This window comes from Saccopteryx bilineata, chromosome 6, assembly GCF_036850765.1.
Source record: "Saccopteryx bilineata isolate mSacBil1 chromosome 6, mSacBil1_pri_phased_curated, whole genome shotgun sequence".
In the NCBI taxonomy this organism is placed as follows: domain Eukaryota; kingdom Metazoa; phylum Chordata; class Mammalia; order Chiroptera; family Emballonuridae; genus Saccopteryx; species Saccopteryx bilineata.
The window spans coordinates 204,891,137-204,917,283 of NC_089495.1; the positions used below are offsets into that span (position 1 = coordinate 204,891,137).

At 52.1% G+C, this 26,147-nt stretch overlaps 1 protein-coding gene across 6 annotated transcripts in view; it reads right to left on the reverse strand.

Annotated features, from left to right (window-relative positions):
• The window catches only part of HCK (HCK proto-oncogene, Src family tyrosine kinase), a 49,379-nt gene that overhangs the window by 13,293 nt on the left and 9,939 nt on the right, over positions 1-26,147 (reverse strand). The window contains exons 1-9 of one of the 6 annotated variants that reach the window (XM_066236518.1): positions 24,639-24,765; positions 10,503-10,628; positions 5,768-5,885; positions 4,048-4,090; positions 3,601-3,703; positions 2,740-2,838; positions 1,904-2,007; positions 912-1,061; positions 439-591 (exon numbers count right to left, since the gene is read on the reverse strand). In XM_066236518.1, coding sequence (XP_066092615.1) covers positions 439-591; positions 912-1,061; positions 1,904-2,007; positions 2,740-2,838; positions 3,601-3,703; positions 4,048-4,090; positions 5,768-5,884 — 769 coding nt within the window. In that variant the 5' untranslated portion in view covers position 5,885; positions 10,503-10,628; positions 24,639-24,765. Of the gene's footprint in view, positions 1-438; positions 592-911; positions 1,062-1,903; positions 2,008-2,739; positions 2,839-3,600; positions 3,704-4,047; positions 4,091-5,767; positions 5,886-10,502; positions 10,629-24,638; positions 24,918-26,147 lie in introns of those variants that run through there. The other 5 variants (XM_066236520.1, XM_066236519.1, XM_066236517.1 and 2 more) reach the window with 5 other exon arrangements.

Genomic DNA, 26,147 nt, shown 5'->3' on the forward strand with positions numbered 1-26,147 from the left:
ATGCCTCGCCATGGCACCAGGCACACAGTAGGTGCTCAGAGCAGCATGTTCAGGAGTTGCCGATGTTAAACTCACCTGGAAATCTCCGAGCTGCATTTCCCCACTTTTCATTTTCATCACCCTAAAAAAGCCTCTGGTAAACTCAGCCCCCAACTGGTCGCCTCTCCTGGCTCCATATCCAGGAGCGGATTCCTCATCCAGGACTCCTGCTTCCCAGGAGGAGACTTTGGACCCCAACAGGCCCGGCCTCCAAGGTCACCCAGGGTTTGCATGGCGGGCCGATTTGGTTGGCTATCGGAGGGAGTGCTCCTTTATGGTTCTTAGTCAAATCTCCCCTCTGCCCGGCGGGGCTCCCTCTTTGCCTCGGGTTGTTCCTGGAAGCAGTGACCGCCCTCCGCTGTCCCCCACCCCTGCCACCCTCTGGCCCTGGCTCCTTACCCATCCAGACTTCCCCGAACTGCCCAGCTCCCAGCCTTTTCTCCAGCTTGAGGGACTCCCGGGGGATCTCCCAGGCATCTTTCTCCCACGGCTTCTGGGGCTTGGAGGACACGCAGGGCACCGTCAGCTTCTGGCACAGTCCATCACTCCCTTCTGGAAGAGAGCTTCTGGTCAGTCGTGGGCAGCCGGCTCTGCGCCAGCCAGAGGCTTCCCCGCAGAGGTCCCCCGCATCTGGCAGGGGTTCCAGTGGGCTGCCACGATCAGAGACGTTCCCCAGAGAGCAAGCATGGCCAGACGCCACCTCTGCCCCCTTCTCAATAGGCCTGAGACTTCAGGAGACTCCAAAGGGGCTATCTGTCTGCAGAGGGTCAGAAAGCGTCAGCAAAGGCCTCAGAGGGCACAGGGCCCCCTTGACGAGGACTCCCCGGAGACAGGCCCACCCCCGTCGGGATGTGGCCCTGGGCAGGACTTACTCTTGTAGTGGGCCACCAGCTCCTGCAGGGTGCTGAAGGTGCTGCGCGGGGAGATGTAGAAGCCCCCGTTGTCCAGGGTCCGGATCTTATAATGTTTCACCGTGTCCCTGTGCTGGGGGTCGTAGTCGCGCACAGACAGGGAGTAGCTCCCTGCGTTGGCCAGAGAGAAACGGCTCAGGGGTGGGGCCTCAGAGGCCTGGCACCCCTTCCTGACACCGCCGTGAGGCCACTGCTGGCACCGCCCGAGCGCCTGGGCCATGGAGCACAAGGGTAGGAGTGGGCTGTGGCGTCAGCCTGCCCTGGTTCTTGTCCAGGCCCCTACACGTCCAGCTGTGAGACCTTGGACAAGTAAGTAGTCACCTCTCTGTGCCTGTTTCCTCATCTGTGAAATGGGATTGGGTCATGAGACCTCCCATCTCATCACACTGACTAATAATGTAAAAAGGAATGCTTGTAGAGTAGTCAAGATATAAACACTCAGTAAACACTGGCTGTCATCATCATCATCATCATCATTATAATCTATCTGTCCATCATTTACTCATCCATCCATCTATCTATGAGATCTCATAGATAGATGGATGGATGGATGGATAGATAGATAGATGATAGATAGACAGATAGATAGATAGATAGATAGATAGATAGATAGATGATGGATGGGATGGATGGATGGATGGATGGATGGATAGATGGATAGATGGATGGATGGATAGATAGATGATAGATTGATGGATGGATGGATGGATGGATAGATAGATGATGGATGGATGGATGGATAGATGGATGGATAGTTAGATAGATAGATGATGGATGGATGGATAGATAGATGATGGATGGATGGATGGATGGATGGATGGATAGATGATGGATGGATGGATGGATAGATAGATAGATGATAGATAGATGATGGATGGATGGATAGATAGATGATGGATAGATGGATAGATGGATAGATAGATAGATAGATAGATAGAGGAGGCCTGCATCACCTTTGGTGGTCTCACTGTCCCGGATCATGAAGGAGCCCAGCACGTTGCCGGGGGCCAGGAGTTGGCGTTCCGCATCCTTCCGGCTGATGCCCTTGAAGAACCACCTGGCGGAAAGGGGGAGAGACAGGTGTGAGCCCCGGGTGGGCAGTCCTGTCCCACCAACAAGGCGCACCGGGATACCGAAGGCCCGGTTTCCTGTTGTGTGACTTTGTGCAGGTTGCTTTCCCTCTCTGGGCCTCTGTTTCCTCTGTATCAACTGGGGAGAGAGACAGCTAACAGGCACCCACCCAAAAACTCTGTGGAACTGTTGCCCTGATTATTATCCCCATTTTATAGATGAGGAAACTGAGGAAGAGAGAGAGAGCAAGTAGCTTGCTTGATGTCATACAGCTGGGGCGTGGAGGACACAGGCTTCAAACCCAGGCAGTCTCACTCCAGAGCTCGAACTCTTAATCACCATACTACCCTGGCCCCCCTCCCATCACCTACTTTGATTTCATTTTATAAAATGATTCGTGCAATGCTACAGGGTACCCAGTAAGAACTGTGTCCCTGGCAATGCCACCCCTAGGAAGCTATCTCACAAATCCTGCACAAGGAAGAAAGGTTAGTGAGAAGTGTTCAAAAGGGAATGAGAGAGAGTCACAAAGGGGACTCACTTAAAACAAGGTGGTCAGGGAAAGCCTCTCTTAGACCCAAAGGATGAGAAGGCAGGCAAAGAGTCCTAGGAAGAGTGTGCCAGGTAGGGGAGATGGGAAGTGCAAAGGCCCTGAGGCAGGGACAAGGCTGACTCTGCTCATACCTCCTGCCAGAGAGTAAGAAAATGGAATACTTACTCCTCTGTCTCCAGGGAGTTAACGCGGGCGACGTAATTGCTTGGGATGTAGCCCTCTTTCCGGGTGGCAAGGGACCGTGCCTTCCACCACTCCCCCGACCTGAGGGGCAGGAGGAAGCAAAGGGGTCAGGAGGCAGAAGGACTCCCCCTGGTCCTCTTGGGCCTCACAACCTTGACCTAGAGTACCCCTGCACATACCCCATGACTAGGGGTAGGGATCTCGACAACAGTTCTCACTATGCATCCAGGGGCCTGAAACCCAGCCTGTCCCTACATCCTCAGCCTGCAGACCCAGCTCTTTGGCCCGACTCTATCCTCTGGACGTGCAGCCCTGGCCTTCCTAGCCGCACGCAAGGTGGGGCCCTGGGACCACGGCAGACTCAGAGCGGCTTGGCAGGGGCTGAGAGCCAGAGGGTGTGGGCTCCGGAGTCTGACCAAGCACAGCTGCTGCCACTTTTGGGCTCCCATACATACTGGACACTGTGCCCACGGTGTTGAAGACTGGAAAAGATTGGAGGTAGCAAACTCAGAGATCCAAGCGTTTCTAAATGCAAAGTCACCTCAACACAGCGTGGTCCACAGGTGAGCCTGCAGCTTGGTCACAGGCTTCCAGGGGAAAGCACTTTGAGCAGTCTATCCTCGCCTGGATGTGCACCGCTAGGGAGCACACAAGCTCCTGTCTTGTGGCTTCCACCCAGGGGAACAGCCAACCCTTCTCCTCTGTTATGATCAGGTTCTCATCAGTCATTTACACCCTAGTATAATTTAAGGTTGCCTACCAGCTTCTTTACTGAAGCACAAAAGAGAGTATAACCGAGGGTTGGAGGCAGGTGTGTCTTGGGGGAGGGGAAGGGGGACTCACTCCTCCAGGACCACCATCTGGTCTCCCTTCTGGAAACTGAGGTCTTCACGGTGAATGGCCTCGTAGTCATACAGGGCAACCACGATGGTGTCCTCAGAACCTGCTGGGACGGGAGGCACATGGGACAGTGAGGCTTCATCTGAGCCCGCCCCCACCCCCAGCCCTAGGTGTCCCCATCCCAACCCCTGGCACCCACGTGTTTGTCTCTGTATCAGTGAGCACCGTGCCACGCTGGGGGCAATTCCACAGTTCAAAGCTAACAGTATTTTGTTTGTGTTATTAAACAGCGTTACAGAAACAAAATAGCCTGTATGGAGTACTTTGGAGGCAATTTAGGGAATTTTCAGGGGTGGGTTTTGACTGTTTGGGACTTTTGCCTCAAGCTCTGGGACAGGAACCTAATCTTCCGCATAACCCAAGACCCCACGGCACACTTCTGCCACTTACCGTCCTTGGACCCTGGCGGGTTGCCATTGCTGTTGTCGGGTCGCTGTGGGGGAGGAAGAGGAGAAAGAGATGGATCCAGTAGTGTGCGGGGAGCCCTGGAGGGTCTCTGTCAAAGAGGGTACCCAGAGACCTCTGAGCCCAGCCCTGTGTGTCACGGGCGGAGGCACAGAGAGGGCAGGAGATATGTCTGAGGTCACACAGCACACAACAAGGATCCAGGTCTCTTGGGTTGTGGGCTCTGCCCTTGGACTTGGACATACTGGGGGACACTGGCTTGTCTCTTCCCTTTGGCATACAGTGAGGGGGTTGGTCCAGATCCGTGTTTTCCAAGGTGTGTGTGAAGAAGCCCTGGGTCCAGCAACAGGACCTGTGTGTAAAGGCTCCATGACGTATGTGAGAGAACCCATGTGTCTATCTCATGGGGAACCAGCGCCTACCCTGTGTGGCATTCTGAGCAGCCTTTATATTGATATTATATGAGGGGGGCCAAGCTCCATTCCCGACACAGCTAGACTTCAAAGATACATTGTTGGGTGACCAAAGCACACTTCCATGAAACGCATCCCGAGTACCTGTGGTGCTCCTAACACGACTCCTCCTGTCCCCGCGACTGCCTGCTCCGACCGGGAGCATTCAGCGGCGTCCCCCTCTGCGGCTCTCGCCCCTAACCCTGCCACTTTGGAATTTGCACAAGCCGAGTTTAAATCCCGGCTCTACCCCTTACGAACCATGCGGCCTTTGGCGAGCTACTGAACCCGAGTCTCATCTGTAAAATGGGTGTCATAGAAACTGTGACTGACGAACCTTCTCGTGGGGATTCAAGTGTTGACAGCTATAAAGCGCTCAGGAGAGTGCTTGGCTCGTCCTAAGCTCTGGATAAACATAAGGAAATAAATACAGGGGGTCCTTGGGTTACGACGACAGTTCCCTATGACGTTTCGAGTTTACGACGTTCGCTCCCACAAAAATTTTAAAAAATTGAGAGGCGAGCGTTTCAGTTGGCATCGTACTTACAGACCAAGTTGGTGAACTGGTTCAGTTGCTGCGATGCGAGAAGAGACGCAGTGTTACTTTTCTGTGGCTTAGGTATGGTTTTATGCTCTCTAAATGATGATTTTACAGCTGTGTTAGGATAGGTCAGTGACTTAGGCTAGGGTGTGTTTCGACTTACACAGAACTTCGGGTTACATTACCGTCGTCGGAACGGAACTGTGTCGTAACCCGAGGACACCCCCACCCCGTACCTCTGTCAGTATTACACTCTCTGATCGCTGCTATCCTCCCACTAGCATTGCTGTTACTGTTATTACTACAGTGGTGATGGTAGTTATTGCTAGGAGCCTGATAGTATCAGCATTATTGTCATCACTTCAACTACTGCTGTGACTTGTCTGGTTGCTCATAATAATCCTCAGCATGGCTTCTGCCACTGCCCAGCCCTGAGGCCAGCCGTGCTGCCTGGGACCTGGTCACTGGAGCCCAGGCTGAGTGAGGGCCAAGGCCTGGGCGGCAGGACAAGGAGAAGTGACGTCCCTGTCCCGGGTGCTCGGTGCAGATATACGCTGGAGAATTAGATGCTGTCGGTGACCGGTCAGCTCCATCGCACCCCAAAATGCCCGCTCACCCTTGGAAAACGGGAGGCTGTGAGGACAATCCGGGGCAGCGTGGGGCAGCCGACTCCCACCCCAGGCTCTGACGCCCCCAGTCTTCCCCCACTCACCCGCTTGCCCGAGGACGTGGGATCTGGAACATACACGGGGCTGTGTGGGTTGGTGCTGGGCTCGGTTTTCGAGACCTTGCCTCGGTCCCGGAGGAACTTGGACTTCACACACCCCATCCTGCAGTGGAGAGAAGGGGGGTGAACCCTGCTGGCCCTGAGCCCCACGCAAGGGAGTCTCCAATGCTGGGTTCCGGGCACTCTGTTCCCAGGCCGGCTCCGCCCTCCTTCCCCAGGTTCCCTCCCCTGTCCGCCCCACTGCCCTACCCTCGTCACACAGAGCTCACTCTGCCCTTGCCACCTCTGGGCTTCCTCACGTGCACGTCCACCGTGCACCCACACAGACCTGACACACGGTTATCATCACGCTACCATGGATCCCTGCCATGGGGAGTCTGTTCAGACAATAAGTCATGAGGTTAGTCAAAATCCAGTAAGTAGGGTGGCTGGTGGGCAACAGGCCGCTCAGAGGGCGGAGCTGACACTGGGCTGCTCCGCCCTGCTCACAGTTCACTCATCAGTTCCCTTGCGCCCCAGTCCCAGTCCCTCAGCGGCAAAAGGGGACGATGACACCACCTCCTCGCAGGGTATCGGAGGGTGAGAGCAAGCATGTGGGTGGGGGTTACTCAGCACAGCATCAGGCTCAGCGTGGACAGTAAGTAAAGCTATACTATTGTTGTCTAATAAATTACCATCGTACAGTAAATGAAAAACAGATAAGGTCATACAGTGTGGCTCAAACAATCCAGCCAAATAATAGCCAAGGCACCGTCTTCCTCCTATCATCGCATACTTGCTTTGGGATAGCTTCCTCACTCTCTCTCTTCTGCCTTCTTGGTCTCGTCAATTTATTTGATCCTTCATGCATTCGTTTACTCAGCAAACATTCACTGAGCCCTTTTCTAAACCACGGATAAGACAAGTTCATGCCCTGGCGGAGCTCACGCTGGAGGTGAATGGGAGACACAGGCAATAAAACAGGCCAAAGATACACAACGAGATAGATTTAGTTACTGAAAAATGTAAGAACCATAAAAGAGGGCATGATAGAAACCGTCCCTGTGGGGCCTCTTTAGATAGGATGGTTGGGGAAGGCCTCTCTGAGGAGGTGATATTGGACCCTGGGGCCTTGGATGACACAAAGGAGCCAGTCATGTAACACTAGGAGGAAAACGTTCCAGGGAGAGGGAACAGCAAGTGCAAAGGTCCTGAGGCAGGAATGTGCTTGGAGAGAATGAGGCCACTGTGGCTGGAGAACACAGGCAGGGGGAGAGGGTGGTATATGACGAGGCTGCCACTTCTTGAACTTGGATTTGATTCTATGGGTGATGGGAAACCACAGAGAAAGGTTTAGGCAGGAGAATGATGGGATTCCATTGAAATAATCCCACTGTCTGCTGGGGTGAGGATTGTCCATAGAGAACAGAGCAGGAGACCCTGTCCACTGCAGTCGTCTGGGCCTGAGATCATGGTGGCCTGGCCCAGGGTGGTCACTGCTGAGGACGTAAGAAGGCAGACAGAGTCAGGGTCATCTTAGAGAGAGAGCTGACAGATGGTGCTGGTGGATTAATAAATGTCAAGGCACTTAAAGGAAATATATCGACCTGGTCAGCCTCGAACTTCATTGTACAAAGTGGCAGGAACATTCCATTGCTTTTCTCAAAATGCACATGTGGGTTTGCTGAGGAGACGGGCTGTGCGCAGTCACATAAGGAAGTAATTGTTTCCCCCATCTTTGCACAATTAGAATTTTCTCCTAAAACAGTTAGAACTCAGTTACACTTATCTTGTTAAAATAAACATGTGTTTGTGGTTTAAGAAAAAAAAGAAAGAAAAACTCCTTCAAATTCTTAGGCTTAGAGAAGCTATTTGGAAAAATAAAAAAAAACAAACCCCAAAACTCATTTTATTTACAAGGGTGTTTTTGTCTGTCCTGGTGGGAATTGGAAACTATTTACCAACTCAGGGTTTAAGCAGTTTGGGCTTCGTTTTCCTTTTGTGAATAGAGCGAGGAATTCAGACTCCTGGAGTGCTGGATCATTAATTTGAAAAACGATCACAATTAATCACTGCTTTCTGTAATGCACTTGTATGCATTTATAATAGACGCCAGACCGACACCCCCTTGATTTGTGACAAATATCACAACTCTGGAAAAATAAAACAGCGTATCCTGTGGGTTTGCATGGTATAACATTATATTACGTTAAATTACATTACATTAAAATTAAATATATATATATTTAATTTTTCCACTGTTTTGAGGGAGAGAGAAAGGGGGGGAGGAAGAGAGAGAGAGAGAGAGAAACACCAACTCCCCGTTTCGCTTAGCTGTTCTATTCAGTTGTGCACTCACTGATTGTCTCTTGTGTGCTGGGTCCATGCTTTATCCACTGAGACACCCAACCAGGGCACATTTCATATATACATATACATATATATATATATATATATATATATATATATTTTTTTTTTTTTGTATTTTTCTGAAGCTGGAAACGGGGAGAGACAGTCAGACAGACTCCCGCATGCGCCCGAGTGGGATCCACCCAGCACGCCCACGAGGGGACGACGTTCTGTCCACCAGGGGCGATGCTCTGCCCCTCTGGGGCGTCGCTCTGCCACAACCAGAGCCACTCTAGCGCCTGGGGCAGAGGCCAAGGAGCCATCCCCAGCGCCCGGGCCATCTTTGCTCCAATGGAGCCTTGGCTGCGGGAGGGGAAGAGAGAGACAGAGAGGAAGGAGGGGGGGGTGAAGAAGCAAATGGGCGCTTCTCCTATGTGCCCTGGCCGGGAATCGAACCCGGGTACCCCGCACGCCAGGCCAACGCTCTACCACTGAGCCAACCGGCCAGGGCCATTTCATATATTTTGATTAACAAGAGGGTGTTCTGGGAAGAGCACTGCTGTGTGACATAGGGCAGCTCCCTCCACCTCTCTGAGCACCTATTAAGTATCATTACCTCGCAGTCTACATATTCTAGATGGCAGCAGGGTCCTGAGGGGTGGGTCTCTGAAGGCCCTGTGCTCAGGCATGATCCAAGGCCGTCTCTGAGAAAGGGTGGCAGGGTGTACCTCAGAGGCTGCTGGGAGCACAGAGTGAGTTATCGTGTAAAGGTGTCTGGCACACAGTAGGTGCTCAGGAACGTTAACCACAACCATCTCTGTTTACCAGCTTCGTGGCCCTGCCCTGGCACAAAAGCAAGCCTAGAAGGCAAACCTTTGGCCCATAAGCTTAGAGATACTGCAACACTTAAGTTAACTTTTTCAAATAAGGAATTCCCACCTGACCAGGCGGTGGTGCAGTGGATAGAGGATCAACCTGGGATGCTAAGGACCCAGGCTCAAAACCCTGAGGTTGCCAGATTGAGCGCAGGGTCATCAACATGATTCCATGGTCACTGGCTTGAGCCCAAGGTCGCTGGCTTGAGCAAGGGGTCACTGGCTCAGCCTGAGCCCCCCCCCCCCGTCAAGGCATGTATGAGAAACAGTCAATGAACAACTAAAATGGTGTAACTATGAGTTGATGCTTCTTATCTCAATCTCAAAATAATAAAACAAAAAAATTAAATAAGGAATTCCCATTAATTCGATTTCTACACAATAAAATGTGAATTTTTATAAATGATATTCTGGCAGGAGTCCAGTTTGCACAAAATGCGATTGTTCTCCTAAACCAGGGGTCCCCAAACTACGGCCCGCGGGCCGCATGCGGCCCCCAGGCCATTTATCCGGCCCCTGCTGCACTTCCAGAAGGGGCACCTCTTTCATTGGTGGTCAGTGAGAGGAGCATAGTTCCCATTGAAATACTGGTCAGTTTGTTGATTTAAATTTACTTGTTCTTTATTTTAAATATTGTATTTGTTCCCATTTTGTTTTTTTTACTTTAAAATAAGATATGTGCAGTGTGCATAGGGATTTGTTCATAGTTTTTTTTTTTTTTTTTTTCATTTTTTTCACTTTTAATAGTTTTTTCTTTTTTTCCTGGCCTGGATTCCCGGTGCTTCCTTGGGACAGGGTGCTGTGGGGATCGTTGGCAACCGTTACGTTGTTACTAGTACAAGAAGTTCCACCTCCAGTATCAGAATCTTCGATATTGCCACCACTGTTACATCCAGCTCCACAACCTTTCCTTAACCTGTGCCAGGTTGACACTATGAAGTTTCTGATATTTCCCAAACTGATAGGTCCCCCAAGAATTTGTTTAAGCTGTTCATGGCTGTCAGAGTACGAAGTTGTCAGGGGTGAGACAAAGATCGGGTAGCCAATAGGTTGATCACAAGATGAGTTTATCATGTTTCTCAGAGCTTGCTTTGCATTTTGGATGCTACCTCTCTCAGGGTCATAGTTTTTTTTATAGTCCGGCCCTCCAACGGTCTGAGGGACAGTGAACTGGCCCCTGTATAAAAAGTTTGGGGACCCCTGTCCTAAACCAAGGACCCATCCTACTGTCCAGTGTGGCGCGGCCTCAGAAATGCTCATTTTCATGACCACTAGACCTAGAAATGTAAGGTGAGCCACCTATATAACTTAAAATTTTCTGCAGTCCTAGTTTTCAAAGAAATAAGTGGATTAAGTTCCAGCTATTTTTATGTTCCCGCAATATGTCCAAGTCCTTATTAACAGCTAATCAATATAAAAATGATCAATTGGTTACTTTATATTCCCTTTTCCCTGTTACGTCCCCGCACGCCCCAGTGCACGTTCTACACGTGTGGCACGACTCCCTGAGGACTCGCCGTGTTTCGGGCGCTCAGACGCTGTCCAGAGCTAAAGCTCCTATAGTCAGCAGAACGCTTCCATCCCCCTCATACAGCAGACTCCAACCTCGCTCAGGTCTGCATCCCTCAGAGCTCAGCGCCTCCCTGGCACACGGTAGGAGCATAACGCATTGTTAGTGAGTAACTGCGTGCCCGGAGCCTGGGCTCTATGTAGCCAGTCCCGGGGTGAAGATGTTAGGTCGTGGTTTCTGTTCCAGGGACCGAGTTGAGAAGGGAAGACTGGACATAGAGACTCACACTCCAGAGCCCTGTGCAAAGCAGCTAGCTGGTAGGGATGGGCACACGCAGTCAGAGCCACACAAAGACCGCAAAGATACATTATATAACGTCGAGCCATTTTTCAAAAGTGTATTTATATCCCGGTTCTGCCACGAACATCTGTATGTTAGCGTGTCGAGAAAAAGCAACCTGTTTATGATAACTGAGCGGCAGGATGACGACCAGTCGGGTTTTGAAGACTGAACGATCTCAACAAAGATGCGGGGAAAGTCAAGAATATTCCCAAGAAGCACTGGCTTCCAAAAAGGACTTGAGGGAACTTATCACATTAAACCGCAGACAAAGCACTTCAGGACTCACAAAGGGTTATGCTACACCGTTTAGAAAGAAACGGATTACTGAACCAGAAGCCTAAGGTGTGACTGCCACCACCTCTGAGCTTCCTAGTAGCCAAGGCGAAAAAGGGAACAAGTGCATTGTCACCCCAGAATCCCAGGAAGCATGGCAATTTGTTGACAGAAGTATTTCTTGAGCACTAATTCAAAAGTGAACTTCTCATGTGGATCCTCACAGAAAGGTCACTGCAGGACACGGTGAGCCTTTTCTTCCACTGGGCTTGACAGCAGAGTCTGCCATATGTTGATGAGTGGTTCCCAAACAGCTGGTGCTGATGTTTGGGTTCCCTAGCAACCACGGGATGTGGGGAGGGCGGGGAAGGGACGAAGAGAGAAGTTCACACAGTCCAGGACCTCTCTGCAGGGTGGGGACTGCAAAAGCCCTGTGACAGGGGGGCTTGGAGTGAATTTAGAAATGTGACCGAGGCCCTGGCCGGTTGGCTCAGCGGTAGAGCGTCGGCCTGGCGTGCAGGGGACCCGGGTTCGATTCCCGGCCAGGGCACACAGGAGAAGCGCCCATTTGCTTCTCCACCCCCCCCTCCTTCCTCTCTGTCTCTCTCTTCCCCTCCCGCAGCCAAGGCTCCATTGGAGCAAAGATGGCCCGGGCGCTGGAGATGGCTCCTTGGCCTCTGCCCCAGGCGCTAGAGTGGCTCTGGTCGTGGCAGAGCACCGCCCACTGGTGGGCAGAGCGTCGCCCCTGGTGGGCGTGCCTGGTGGATCCTGGTCAGGCGCATGCGGGAGTCTGTCTGACTGTCTCTCCCCGTTTCCGGCTTCAGAAAAATACAAAAAAAAAAAGAAAAAAAAAGAAATGTGACCTAGTGCCCAGCGACTGTGAGTGGCCAGCATGAGGACCAGCAGCAGTATCGCACGGGAGCCGTTAGAAAGGCAGACTCTGGGACCCCCACCCCCACCCCCACCCAGGGCCCGAGGATCCCTGTGCTCATTCTCGCTGGGAAGCTCCTGCGTGGGGAAATCTCTCACACTGACTTCCTCAGCATCCATCCCTCTTCTGATAACTGCCCCTGGATTTCCCTTGGAAAACCAGCCCTCTCCCACTCAATGCCTATGGTGTCAGGGCTAACTCTAGCCTTACATTCCAGGATGGACAACTTGATACAGGCCTGGGCAACCCCAGCGTCCCATGTCCCCCTGGCAACCAACAGCGCTCGGTTGGGTTATTGGCCTGGAGGTGATCCTAGCTGAGGCCGTCAGAATCTGCCCTGGGACTTTGCTGGAAACATTCGGGAAAAGGCGCTGTCTTTCTGTAGAGTTGCTGATGTAGACGTGGAGGTAGAAGCCCGGAGCTTTGGGGAGCCATCCTGACACCAGGAAGGAAGGGTAAAGCCTCTGAGTAAAGCCATGGCCGAGGACGGGGAACTGAGCAATGGAGACAGACTGAGTCCTGATCACGCTTGAACACCTGATCCCGCTATGCCTGAAGCTTTTCCAGCTCAGGATTTTTCCAGTTCATGAGCAAACAAACTTTCAATTTTGCCAAAGCCGGTTTGAGTTGGATTTCTGCCACTCGCACCCAAACCGTCCTCACTGATTCTAGAATAGTCTTAGGCCACAGTGGACGGGGGTGAACCAGAGTCTCCAGGGGGTGAGGGCCTAGAATCTGTATTCCTAGCAATCCTTCGGGAGAGTGTTAGGCATTAAAACTTGAGACCCACCAATGTGGTGGAATGAGAACCGAACTTGGGGCCAGAACTAAGGAGTTGGATCCTGGTTCTGACATTGACTAGCTATGTGACCTTGGGTAAGTCACTTCCCCTCTCTCTAAGCCTCATTTTCATCCCTATGAAATAGAAGGCTCTTGCTTCTCAGGCTTGGCCTGAGGTCCTGTGTGGCAGGGATGTGAAAGGCTTTTTAAAACCCCCAAGAACACACGTGCTCTGGACTGGCATGGTTCCCGACCAGGCTGTCAGAGCAGAAGTGGCCCCCGTGGCTCACATCGAGCTTAGGCGTGCTGACCTCGGGCAGAGACACTTCCTCAAGTCACTGGTGAACTTCTGGGACCTGAAACCTCCCTCAGGGCCTGCTGCTGTTGTGTGGGAGGGAAATGAGAAAGGTCAGCCCGCCTGTCCCCGCTGGTTCCCACGGCCACCGGCCACCTGTGCGCGCTCAGAGACTCCTCCCGCACGCTCCGTGTCGGGCCCACGGGGCAGAGCGCGGGCCCTGTCCGAGCATTGTGTGGAGCGGGCAGCACGTGTCCAGTGGGAGCTGCGAGGTTCAAGCAAGGGCTGGGCGTGAGGAGCCCTGGAACCTCGTCCCGCCTCTGCCTCAAGCTCACTGCGTGACCTTAGGCAAGTCTCAACCTCTCTCTGGACCCCAGTCTCTCCAAGTATGAAATGAGATGTTGGAGGATTGGAGGATAAGTTCTCTGAAAGGGGAATGTGTAGTTTTTTTTCCTGCGTAACCTCTGTTTCTCCTTATTCTGATAACAGCCCCCCAATTTTCCTTTAGGAACTATCTCTCCTTCATTCTTCTTTTAAAGATTTTATCTATTCATTTTAAATAAGGAGAGGAAGACAGAGAAAATGGGGGAGGAGCAGAAAGCATCAGCTCTCACATGTGCCTTGACCAAGCAAGCCTAGAGTTTTGAACCGGTGACCTCAGTGTTCCAGGTCGATGCTTTCTTTATCCACTGCGCCACCACAGGTCAGGCCTGCCTCATTGGTAAGTCATGGATTAGGGTAGAACTGACTTCAACCCTTGGCGGTAAGGGTGGGTCTGTGACCAAGTCTGGCCAACCAGAGCTACAGTAATAGAAGCAGAGATGGGGCCCTGGCCGGTTGGCTCAGTGGTAGAGCGTCGGCCTGGCGTGCAGAAGTCCCAGGTTCGATTCCCGGCCAGGGCACACAGGAGAAGCACCCATCTGCTTCTCCACCCCTCCCCCTCTCCTTCTTTTCTGTCTCTCTCTTCCCCTCCCGCAGCCGAGGCTCCATTGGAGCAAAGATGGCCCGGGTGCTGGCGATGGCTCCTTGGCCTCTGCCTCAGGCACTAGAATGGCTCTGGATGCAACAGAGCGACGCCCCAGAGGGGCAGAACATCGCCCCCTGGAGGGCATGCCGGGTGGATCCCGGTCGGGCGCATGCAGGAGTCTGTCTGACTGCCTCCCCGTTTCCAGCTTTGGAAAAATGAAAAAAAAAAAAAAAAAAAAAAAAAAAGAAGCAGAGATGGGCATGTGACTCAATCCCAGCCAATGAGAAGTATACTTTGGCTTTGGGCTAGAAAAGAGTCTTGCAGTTGCAAAGCAGATCCAAGAAATGGAGAAATGCAGATTCTCGAGCCCTTGGACCCAGCCCTTCCCGAAGCAGCTGTGCTCATTGACTTCCCAATAACGTTTTCTTCTGCTTGAGTCAGTTTGAGCTGCCTTTTGTCCCTCGAAGAACCCTGCCGGCGCAGAGAAAATTCTTACAAGGGATTGCACTCCATACTCCCGTGTAAATGGTGTGGCTAGAAGATAAGCAGGGCAGGGTGTGTGGAAAGCTGATGGCACTGGAGCCATGCCCAGAGAATGCCTGGCATGGTATGGGCCCTTCATATACATTTGTGGGGCGAGTGTATTGTGTTCAGCCCTCTACAAGCCTTACCATACCTGGCTGAAGTCAAGAGGACCGGAACTATGCACCCATTTTTCAGATGGGGAAGTGGAGGCCCATGGCAGAGAGAGTTTCCAGGCGGTCAGTGGCAGGTAGAATGAGAACCCAGTTCTCCTGCCTCTCCTGCTCAGATCGGTGGGCCTTCCAAGTCGGGGTGGGGGGAGGCAGGATGAGGAACCCAGACAGGAAGTTCAGGGAGGCAGACCGCTAGAGGCCCCGGGCTCCAGACTGTCCAGTTAGAGGAACTTTCTCTTCTCGGAACAGCTCAGCCTTGGGGGCAGGGGGGGAGTGTTCTCCCATCGAGGGCCAATTCCCTGAGGGGTTCCCAGGGGTGCAGAGTCCTAGAGCTCCCCTCTTCATGTTCCCCACCTGTCTTCCGTGTGAACCACCCAAACCCCCAAGTGACTGTTGTCCCTAATGGACATTTGGGGGTCACCCCTGACTCCCTCATCTCTCCCCTTTTCTGACCCTCCGCTTCCTTCTGACCAGAGAGCTCACATTTTTGGCTCTGCAAACAGGAAGGGAGTGGAGAGATCTCCACTCCATAGGTGGGAGCCGTGGCCCCAGAGAGGGCAGGTGTCATTCTGTGTCACAACAACGAGTGACAGAGCAACACACTGAACAGGGACTCAGGGCCTTTGGTCACTCGCTGGCCTCCACTGCAGGGTTAGCTCTGAGATGCCTGTGTCCCAGCTACTTGTTTCAAATGTGCAGTAAATCCTCAGTGTGTTCAGTGTTACCCTCGGGTCACCTGGCCAACTCCAGAATTCAGGGGCAGTTGTGAACCTGCCGAGAATAATTTTATATCTAAGGTAGGCAGACAGGAGGGAAATTTGAGGGGGAAATGTAGAATGGGATTTGAAGTCAGAGAGGCTTGGGTTTGAATCCTCATTCTGCTTGTTACAGATAAGCGAGAAAGCCTTTAAAAATATAAACCAGGTCCCATCCCCCTTCTCAAAAACTCCTGGGAATAAAAGCCCAAGTTCCCTCTGTGGCCGGCAAGGCTCCACCTCATGGTCCTGCCTCCAACCAGCCCTCCCTTGCTTCTCCATTCCAGCCACACTGGCCTCGTGCTGTTCCTCACCTCACTGACCACACTTCCACCTCAGGGCCTTTGCACTTGCTGCTGTCTGAAATGTTCTTCACCCAGTATGTCTTTGCATCTCACCCAGGTTTCTGCAGATCTCCCTTTCTCAGGGAGGTCTTCCCTCATCACCCTGGATGAGACAGGAACACCTGCCCCGAACTTTCATCACATTTATTTATTTATTTATTTATTTATTTATTTATTTAACAGAGACAGATAGAGTCAGAGAGAGGGATAGACAGGGACAGACACACAGGAACGAAGAGAGATGAGAAGCATCAATCATTAGTTTCTTGCCGCACGTTGAAACACCTTAATTGTTCATTGATTGCTTTCTCATATGTGCCTTGACCGTGGGCCTTCAGCAGACTGAGCAACCCCTTGCTTGAGCCAGCAACCTTGAGCTTAAGCTGGTGAGCTTTTGCTCAAACCAGATGAGCCATGGCTCAAGCTGGTGAGCTCGGAGTCTCAAACCTGGGTCTTCCGCATCCCAGTCCAATGCTCTATCCACTCCACCACCACCCGGTCAGGCTCCATCACTTTCTAGACCCTTCCTGGCTATATCCGTCATGGCTTCAGCCACCACTGAATGCGGTGACCACTGGCATAGGGCTCTGAGGGCTCGCCTGCAGAGAGCAGGATTGACCAATGGCCCCAGCTCTAGGTGCTGAAGTCCATCCCTGTTGCCATGGGCTGCCCCTGGCCAATGACTGAGCACGGCAGGGATACTGAGGCAGGCCCAGGCCAGGGGGACCTCTGCTGGGAGACTCTGCCTAAGAGCTCCTGGGCAGCCTTCTCAAGTTTTCCTTAGAACTTCCTGTCTTCCCTCCTTCCCTTTCCTGTTCATGTGGAGTCACGTGTGCGTCGCCATCTGTCAGTTCTCCCAGCCTCTCCTAGTTTCTTGCACAGGAACCCCTGCTGGTCAGTTTCTTGTATATTTAATATCTCTGAGAGTCTGCCTCTCAAGGGACCCAAACCAATGCACCTAATGTATTACCTATAGATTTGTTTCTCATCTCTCTCCCCATGGACTCTGAGAGAGATGGGGTAGTGACTTGTTTTCTACACAGCTGTATCCCAGTCCTTCTGGGATACAGTCCTAGTCTGACACAGTAGGTGCTCAGTAAATTCCTGAACAACTAAATGGAGTCTCCTTCGGCTTCCTAGGTGGTGTTAAACACAGTTACGAATGTGTGTTTAAACTGGGCAGCTGCCTCTGTTTGGCCACTTCTGCTTGGAGTGGGGTCGGCCCCTTCACACAGGACGTGGTGGCCAGTCTGCCCAGGGACAGTTTTTCTCTCCAACCCCCCACCACATTCCAAGGTCAGCTGCTCCCAAGTCTGTCCTCTGCAGGTGGAAACCTCACAGCCACGACCACGCATGCTCTGACCCTTTTACAGTTACTTTTTTCCCCCCTCTTTTTTTTATTTTTATTTTTTATTTTTATTTTTTTTACAGAGACAGAGAGTGAGTCAGAGAGGGATAGACAGGGACAGATGGACAGGAACGGAGAGAGATGAGAAGCATCAATCATTAGTTTTTCGTTGCACGTTGCAACACCTTAGTTGTTCATTGATTGCTTTCTCATATGTGCCTTGACCGTGGGCCTTCAGCAGGCTGAGCAACCCCTTGCTGGAGCCAGCGACCTTGGGTCCAAGCTGGTGAGCCTCGCTCAAACCAGATGAGCCCGCACTCAAGCTGGCGACCTCGGGGTCTCGAACCTGGGTCCTTCCGCATCCCAGTCCGATGCTCTATCCACTGCGCCACCACCAGGTCAGGCTACAGTTACTTTTTTTTTTTTTTTTTTTCTGAAGCTGGAAACAGGGAGAGACAGTCAGACAGACTCCCGCATGCGCCCGACCGGGATCCACCCGGCACGCCCACCAGGGGCGACGCTCTGCCCACCAGGGGGCGATGCTCTGCCCATCCTAGGCATCGCCATGTTGCAACCAGAGCCACTCTAGCGCCTGAGGCAGAGGCCACAGAGCCATCCCCAGCGCCCGGGCCATCTTTGCTCCAATGGAGCCTTGGCTGCGGGAGGGGAAGAGAGAGACAGAGAGGAAGGCGCGGCGGAGGGGTGGAGAAGCAAATGGGCGCTTCTCCTGTGTGCCCTGGCCGGGAATCGAACCCAGGTCCTCCTCACGCTAGGCCGACGCTCTACCGCTGAGCCAACCGGCCAGGGCTACAGTTACTTTTTAATAGTTGAAAAGTAAAGCTTCAGTTTTTAAAAAGATTTTTTTCCATTGATTTGAGAGAGAGAGAGAGAGAGAGAGAGAAGAGGTGGGGGAAGAGAGAGAGAGAGAGAGAGAGAGAGAAGAAGAGATGGGGAAGGAGAGAGAGAGAGACAAGCATCAACTCAGTTTTCATCTAGTTGTGCAGATTGGTTGCTTCTTGTATGTGCCCTGACCTGGGATTGAACCTGCGACCTTGGCATGACAGGACAGCGCTCTATCCACTGAACACCTGGCCAGGGCCAAGCCTTAGTTTCTTCTGTTGTTTGGAGGGCATGCATTGTTTTTTGTCTTTGGGGGCAGCGGGCAAGCATTGTTTTTAAAGTCCACTTTCACTTTTTAATAAGAGTGATGTAAAACAGTACATCACCCTTATTAAAAATAAAAACACTCCAGACCTCCTCCTCACAGGAGTATGCCCATACCTCTCCCTTCTCCATCCCCCTCTCCTGCCCCCACAGGCATGTACCCCCTAATCTCTAGGGGTCCCCAGGAGAACGGCAGGCCTGGAAGCAGTAGGCAGCGGCAGCTTGTCTCAGCTCACCCTTGATCCTGTCTCCAAGGCCCCCTCCCCATTTCTCTCACCTCCCAGGGAGCCAAAGCATCCCTGCCTAGGTGACCCGGCTACTGCTTCTATTCCAGGCCCTTCCTTGTTTCACTGTCCCCAACTTTAATAAACTTACTCTCAAAACAAACAAACATACTACAGGTAAATCGAAGGCCCCCCTGGATTCCTCCCTGCACAGGCTGTCCATGGCCACACGTACACGCACGCGCACACACCCCCCCCCCCCCCCCCCGCAGCCTCTGCCCCTGCATTCACACACCGTATACCGTATATCGAGCAGACGCTGTCCGCGGTTCGCCCCACCGCTCTGCCCTTTACCACTTCAAACTACTCTCCCTGGGCTTCCAACAGCCAGCACCTGCATCTCTGCGCCAGGGAGAGTTCCCTGTGGCCGCTGCTGGTATCTGCTCTGCCCGTGGGCGTGGCAAGCTGAAGTTAGAGCACTCTGACTCCCCACCCCCAGGAGTCCTCCTCGAACACTGTGAGAGGTGCAGTCCCCTCACCTCTTTGCGTGGTCACGCCTCCCAGAGCTCCTAGCGGGACTGAGCTCCCGGTGCCCACGGGGATGAGTTCTGACAGCACACCTCTGCGGGCTGCCTTCTCTCTCTGTCTCACTTCCCCACTCCCCTACCCGGGTCTTCTAGGATCAGGTTCCAAATAAACTAAATAGTAAATGCACACGAAGTCTTTTTTAGGGTCTTCTTCTGGGAAAACTCAAGCTTAGACACACATACCATGGAAAATATGGAGTATGCTTTTGTGTATTGTCAGGTGAGAAAGCGGAAACTCAGAGAGGGAAGGAGTTTGCCCAGTGCAGCACAACTTGTAAAACTTGTATGAGGGGCCCTGGCACTTGAACTCAGGTCTTCGGAGCTCTGTCTCCTGTTCTTCATCTTTCTCGTAGTGATGGGGGGGAGGCCTCTTATTCTCTTGGCTGCACCCAAGTCTCCTGGGCCAAAGGGTTTCAGGGTGATGGTGGGAGCTTGGGCAGGGGTCTGAGGGCAGATTTAGGAATGCAAGTGCCATCCAGAGGGTGCAGCGTGGGTGGCCACAGACGCTGGCCAAGAAGAAAGGCACACTTTACATTCAAGCAAGGGTTTCTCCTGCATCATCACCCATGCCTCTGCTAACACACGGGAACTTCCAGTCCTGAGGTGGAGAGAAAACTAGAGCAATGGGATGGAGGTCAAAGTGCTGTGAGGGTTTGCTGAGAATGACGGAGGCTAAAAGAGATTGTACCACTCACTAGCTGTGTGGTTTTTAAAAAGTTGCTGACCCTCTCTGGGCCTGAAATTCCTTTCCTATATTCTATAAAAAGGGAAGCCGTGTCATGATTGGAGGGCAGAGCTTGGAACCTCAAAGGGCTGTAGGAACCCATATGAGGAAAGCGGCCCAGGCACGGGGGGTACAACCTGGACAGGTCAGGGGCAGTGCCCAGGGCAGCCCCTACTCAGTTTCACGAATGCTGCAGCAAGCGAAGAGCAGGGAGGCGTGGGAGACAGAGGTCTGAGTCCCAGGACTGCTAACTCTCCCACTTTTTCAAAAGACAGAAATCCAAATTTATGTACACTGTCTCAACTTTAAATGTCAGCTACTAATATAAAAGAGTCATTGTGTAGGGCCAACAGAAATACACCTAGGTGCTGAAATATCTCAGGCAAGGGTGGGGAAAGGCCGTTCAACATTCCTACTATTTTTGAGGCCCTGCTATGTGCCAGGTGCCAGGTGTTAAAGACACAGAGGTTCAGGAGACAGCATGTCTGTGCCCGTGTGGGACTTCCTTTCTGGAAGAGTTTAAGGTTCAAGCCCTGTCCAGTCCCCTGCATGCAAATAACTTTCTCCTCACTCTCTGGGGCAAGGGCCCCAGAGAGCAGCCTGGTTAGCATGAGCTTAAGATTAATGCTGGCCCTGGCCGGTTGGCTCAGTGGTAGAGCATCAGCCTGGCGAGCAGGAGTCCCGGGTTCGATTCCCAGCCAGGGCACACAGGAGAAGTGCCCATCTGCTTCTCCACCCTTCCCCTCTCCTTCCTCTCTGTTTCTCTCTTCCCCTCCTGCAGCCAAGGCTCCATTGGAGCAAAGATGGCCCGGGCGCTGAGGATGGCTCTGCGGCCTCTGCCTCAGGCGCTAGAATGGCTCTGGTTGCAACAGAGCAACGCCCCAGATGGGCAGAGCATCGCCCCCTGGTGGGCATGCTGGGTAGATCCCGGTCAGGCACATGTGAGAGTCTGTCTGACTGCCTCCCTGTTTCCAACTTCAGAAAAATACAACAACAAAAAAAGATTAATGTTTCCCACACCTGCTAGGATGCCAATAATAATAATAATAATAATAATGAAATTTTCTTAAAGGAAAATAGTGAGTGTTGGTGAGGATGTGGAGAAGTTGGAACCCTTGTACACTTGCACATTGCAGATGGGATGGTAAAATGGTAGAAAACAGTTTGGCAATTCCTCAGACAGGTAAACATGGAATTACTATATGACCCAGCAGTTTCAGTCCTGGGTCTGTACCCAAGGGAACTGAAAACAGGTGCTCACACAAATACATGCACAGGCATGTTCGTAGCAGCATTCTTCACGATAGCCAAAGGGCGGAGACAACGCAAATGTCTACCTACCGATGAGTGGATAATCAGAATGTGGCTTTACATACAATGAAATAGGATTCAGCCATAAAACGGAATGGAACACTGTGGATAAACTTTGAAAATGTTATAAGTGAAAGAAGCCAGACCCTAAAGGTCACATATTGTATAATTCGGTTTATATGAAGTGTCTAAAAGAAATTAACCCATAGATACCACAAGCAGGTTGGTGGGTTGCCAAGGGCTGGGGGCATAAGGCATAGGAGTACCTGCTTAATGGGTGTGGTGGCTCCTTTTGAGGGGATGAAAAGGTTTTGGAACTTCATAAAGGTGATGTTGCACAACCTTGTGAATGTATTAAATGCCACTGATTTTTTCGCTTTAAAATGGTTAATTTGATAATGTTATGTAAAGTTCATCTAAATATATTACTACATAAAAGTGCTTTGCTAGATGGCTACACAAAATATAGTACATCCTTGCCTGGCCTGTGGTGGCGCAGTGGATAGAGCGCTGACCTGGAACGCTGAAGGCGCCAGTTCGAAAACCCAGGCTTGCCGGGTCAAGGCACACACAACAAACAAGCAAGCAACTTATGTGAAACAACTGTGAATTTACACTTCTCACTATCCCCCACCTCTCTGTAAAATCAATAAATAAAATCATTAAAAAAGAAAAATGGTACATCCAAACAATAGAATATTATGCAGCCCTAAAAACTCAAGGATATTGTTCCCTGGCCGAGTAGCTCAGTTGGTTAGAACACCGTCCCAGTACACCAAGGTTGTGGGTTTGTCTCTGATCAGGGCACACACAAGAATTAACCAATGGATGCATAAATAAATGGGACAAGAAAGCGATGTTTCTTTCTCTCTCTCAAATCAATCAATAAAAAATTGTTTAAATTCAAGGACTTTTCAATGACGTGGAAAAATGCTTGCAATGTAATAATGTTACATGAATAAGTAGAATAAAAATTGTACATGCAGCATTTTATTGATTATGTTAAATAAAAAGTGCACAGAAAAGAAGACTAACAGTGGCAGTCAGCCTGGTCCCTACCGCCCCCTAGTGGGCGTTCCAGCTTTCATGGTGGGCGGTGGTGGAGCAATCAAAGTGTAAATAAAAAGATAGATTTAACTATAGTAAGTTGTTTCATAAAGATTTATTCTGCCAAACTTAGCGAAAATCTGACATAAAGTACTTGGTAAGTAATTATTATTATTATATGCTTTAACTTGCTGTAACTCTGTTTTATAAATTTTATAAAGTAAAGTTACTTCCCTACTTTATAAATCACCATTACTGTGGAACCGGTGGGTGGTTAGAAACTTTTACTACTAACAGAGATACAAAAGTGGGTGGTAGGTATAAAAAGGTTGACTGCCCCGGTATATAAACTGAACTAAATGTTTGTCATCCAAATTAAAAAGATAACTCATGCTTCCACGGTTTGAGTGTCTGCTAAGTGTCAGGCACAGTGAAGGAGGCAAATGAAGCTCTTTGCCCTCCCGCAGCAGAGGACGGGGGACTTGGGACAGCGGCCCTGGGTTTAGAGAGAGCTGGGAGGTCAGCAGAGCTAGGGTCTTCTTTCTTCTCTGCCCCAGACTCCCTGGGTGACCCTTCCAGGCCTCCGTCCTCCTCCCCTGCAAAAAGGAGAGGGCTATAGGTGCCCCTTCTGGGGAGCCATCCATCCTCTTGGCATTTCCGCATGAGCCCAAGGCCATACATTTAGGGTGACCCCAGTAGTACTGCTGGTTGTAGTGAACACCTGAATAGTTTGTCCACAGGGGAATGAGAAATAAGGTAGGCTGGTCACCTGCCGGGGCACTCCACTTAAAAGGAATGAACTAGACCTCTCTTTCTCACACCCTGGCTAGACCCTGACAACTCATTGATAAGAAGGTGGGAGAGGGGAGGAAATTGCAGAAGCATCCCACAGTTAGATAGCATTTACGTAGACCTTTAAACGACAGAAAACAATTCTAGGTGCTGTTTAGGCATAGGGTGCACACTGGAAGGGCTGTAATTCATGGTGGTGGTGGCCTCCAGGGAGGGAGGGGAACAGACGGACAGGGATACAAGGGGTGGGGAGCTTTCAATTCTATCTCTCGCTTTTAGTAATTTTTATATATTTTTTTAAAAATCTGAAGCAAACATGACAAAGCACTAACATTTGTTAATTCTGGGTGGTGGGTCCCTGGGATATTGAATATATTAGTCTTTTCACTTTTCAGTATTTTAACCTGCCTCCCAAGAAAAAAAAAGGACAAGGAAGAGAAAGCCAGGGGATAAGGGAACTGACATTTATTGAGGCCTTTCGCTGCGCCGGCCCCAGGTTAAACCAGCGGTAGTCCTGGGGTCAGGGCCCAGAAATCAGTGTTTTAATAGGCCTTCCAGGTGATTCCGCTGTTCTGCTCAAGTTGAGAACCACTGGGCTAGACCACCATACCTATGACAGAGTTAACATATATTAAGCATGGACACCTGTCAGGCAGTACTCTAAGAGCTTTCATTCAGTAACTCAACCTAATCTTCAAAACCACCCGGGAGGGAGCCATTATTATTACTGTCCCCATCCTACAGGTACGGAAGTGGGGGCACTGAAAGGCCAAACCCCCTGTCCAAAGTCCCAGAGGCAGGGTGGCTCCTAGAAGTCCCCTTCCTAACCAGTACACAAACTGTCTCTCAGCTGCACAAACCTGGGACATACGCAAGCTCAGGCAGCCTTGGAAGAAAGAATTAATAGTCCCATTTGACAGATGAGGAAACTGGAATTCAGAGATGACAGTGACCTGCCCAAGGTCTCGAAGGAGGAAAGTGAAGAGGCGGATACTCTGTGTTTAGTCCCTGAGGTTTTGAGGTTTGACCTGGACCTGGGAGGGATCAGGACCCAGCCGAGGAGGAGGAGGAGGAGGAGGAGGAGGAGGAGGAGGAGGAGGAGGAGGAGGAGGAGGAGGAGGACTGAGTGCAGCGACCACTTCCAGCTGCAGCCCCACCTGGGTGTGGCTCGCACGTCACGCCTAGGACCAGCTGTCCCCTTCCCCACGACCGCTGCCAACCCGCCGTGACCGGTCACCAACCCCCACCAGGAACCGTAAGGGCTTCCCCTCCTGGGCTTCGTGAAGCCCCGTCCCTTCCTTCTCGTTTTTGCTTTTGCAGAAGGGGAACCTGGACGGCCCAGAGAAGTGGCTGCTCCGGCCCCAGCGCCCTAGGCAGCCCGAGCTTCCCCAGGGTGGCCGCGGAGCAGTCCTGCCCCTCACCGGGGCCCCCGCCCCCGGGGTCTGCCCTCCACCCCCAGCCTGCCCGCGCTGCCTCGACGGTCCCTTCTCTGCACCGCCGCCTGCCCTCCGCACCCTGCAGGGCCTCGGGCCGGGGTCCGTCCCCTTCTGTCCACCGCACTCACCTGGGTGCCCGCTCCTCGTCCCGCGGGCAGCCCGGATCTTCGCAGCTCGAGCGCCCCCCCAGCGCAGCAGCCCCCGGGGTCCCAGGGCACCCGCACCCCAAGGGAAGGGGACGGACTTTGAAGAAGAGACTAGGGCGGCCCAGGGAGGGGCTTCCGTGCCGCGGGTCTTTCAAAGCTTCTCTCGGGCTGAACTGCCCGGGTTCCCTCTCACCAGCCTCTAGGCTTGGGTCGTCCGCCTGGGCTAGAACCAGGGACGGGGTGGTGCCCACAGGCCGTCTGGGCGCCCTAGCAGCTCCCGGAGAAATGTTAACCCCGCCCCGAATCACTCTAACCCCGCCCCCGAATCACTCTAACCCCGCCCCCGAAGGGCTCTAACCCCGCCCCCGAAAGGCTCTAACCCCGCCCCCGAATCGCTCTAACCCCGCCCCCGAAGGGCTCTAACCCCGCCCCCGAATCACTCTAACCCCGCCCCCGAAGGGCTCTAACCCCGCCCCCGAAAGGCTCTAACCCCGCCCCCGAAAGGCTCTAACCCCGCCCCAGGATCCTAACCTCCGCCCCCCACCTCCCGGGACCCTAATCCCGCCGCCTAAAGGATTGTTAGCACCACCCACCCCAGGTTTTTAACCCCGCCCCCAAGAATTCTAACCTTTTCCCCCCTAAAGATCTTGAGCCCATCACCCTCCCCCAAATATCCTAACACCTCTCCCAGTGAATTCTAATTCTGCCCCCCGACACGCTAACCTTGTCCCCAAAAGGATTACGTAAACCCCATCCTGGATTTTAACCGACCCCCACCCCGGCAAGAACCCTAACTACCCCGTCTTCTCCTCCAAGATTCTAACTTTGCCCCAAATGATTCTGAATTCCACATTTGAAGGATTTTTAACCTTGCCCACCGGAGGTTTCTAATCCTGCCACGGGGATTCTAATCCGACCAACCCCGGAGTGTCCTAGCCCTTTTTCCCAAGGACTCTAACCCAGCCCTCAAGAGTTAAAACCCTAATCCCGGAACTCTACACCCCTCCTAAGTGATCCCAGCCGCGCTCCCAGAGAATTGAACACGCCCCTCGGGATTCTAATCCGGTCCATCCAAAAATTCCAGCCCTGTGTTCCGGAGATCGCCCCCAACCCCCATCAAAGATTCTAACCCCGCTCTGGGTTCTAGCCGCCCCTTTCCCCAGCATTCTGATTCGTTCCCGCTCCTCCACCGTTCCAATCCCGTCCCGCCAGCCCGGCCCTTCCCCCACGCTGTGTCCTAAACCTTCCAGGCCCTTAGGCATCGCTCCCCGGGCTACACAAAGTCCCTCGCCCCCAGGAACTGCCCAGGCTCATTTTTGGAGCATTTCCCAGCAGTTCAGAGGACTTCGAAAATTGAGGGGGCGGAAGTCTGGACTGCAGGAAGAGAGATGCAGGTTCTGGGGACATCAGATGGTCATCCTCAACCTTAGCTTTCTTCCCCCCTCCCCCGCTAGTTTGTCACTGTGATGGCAAAGGACCATAGATAGCTTG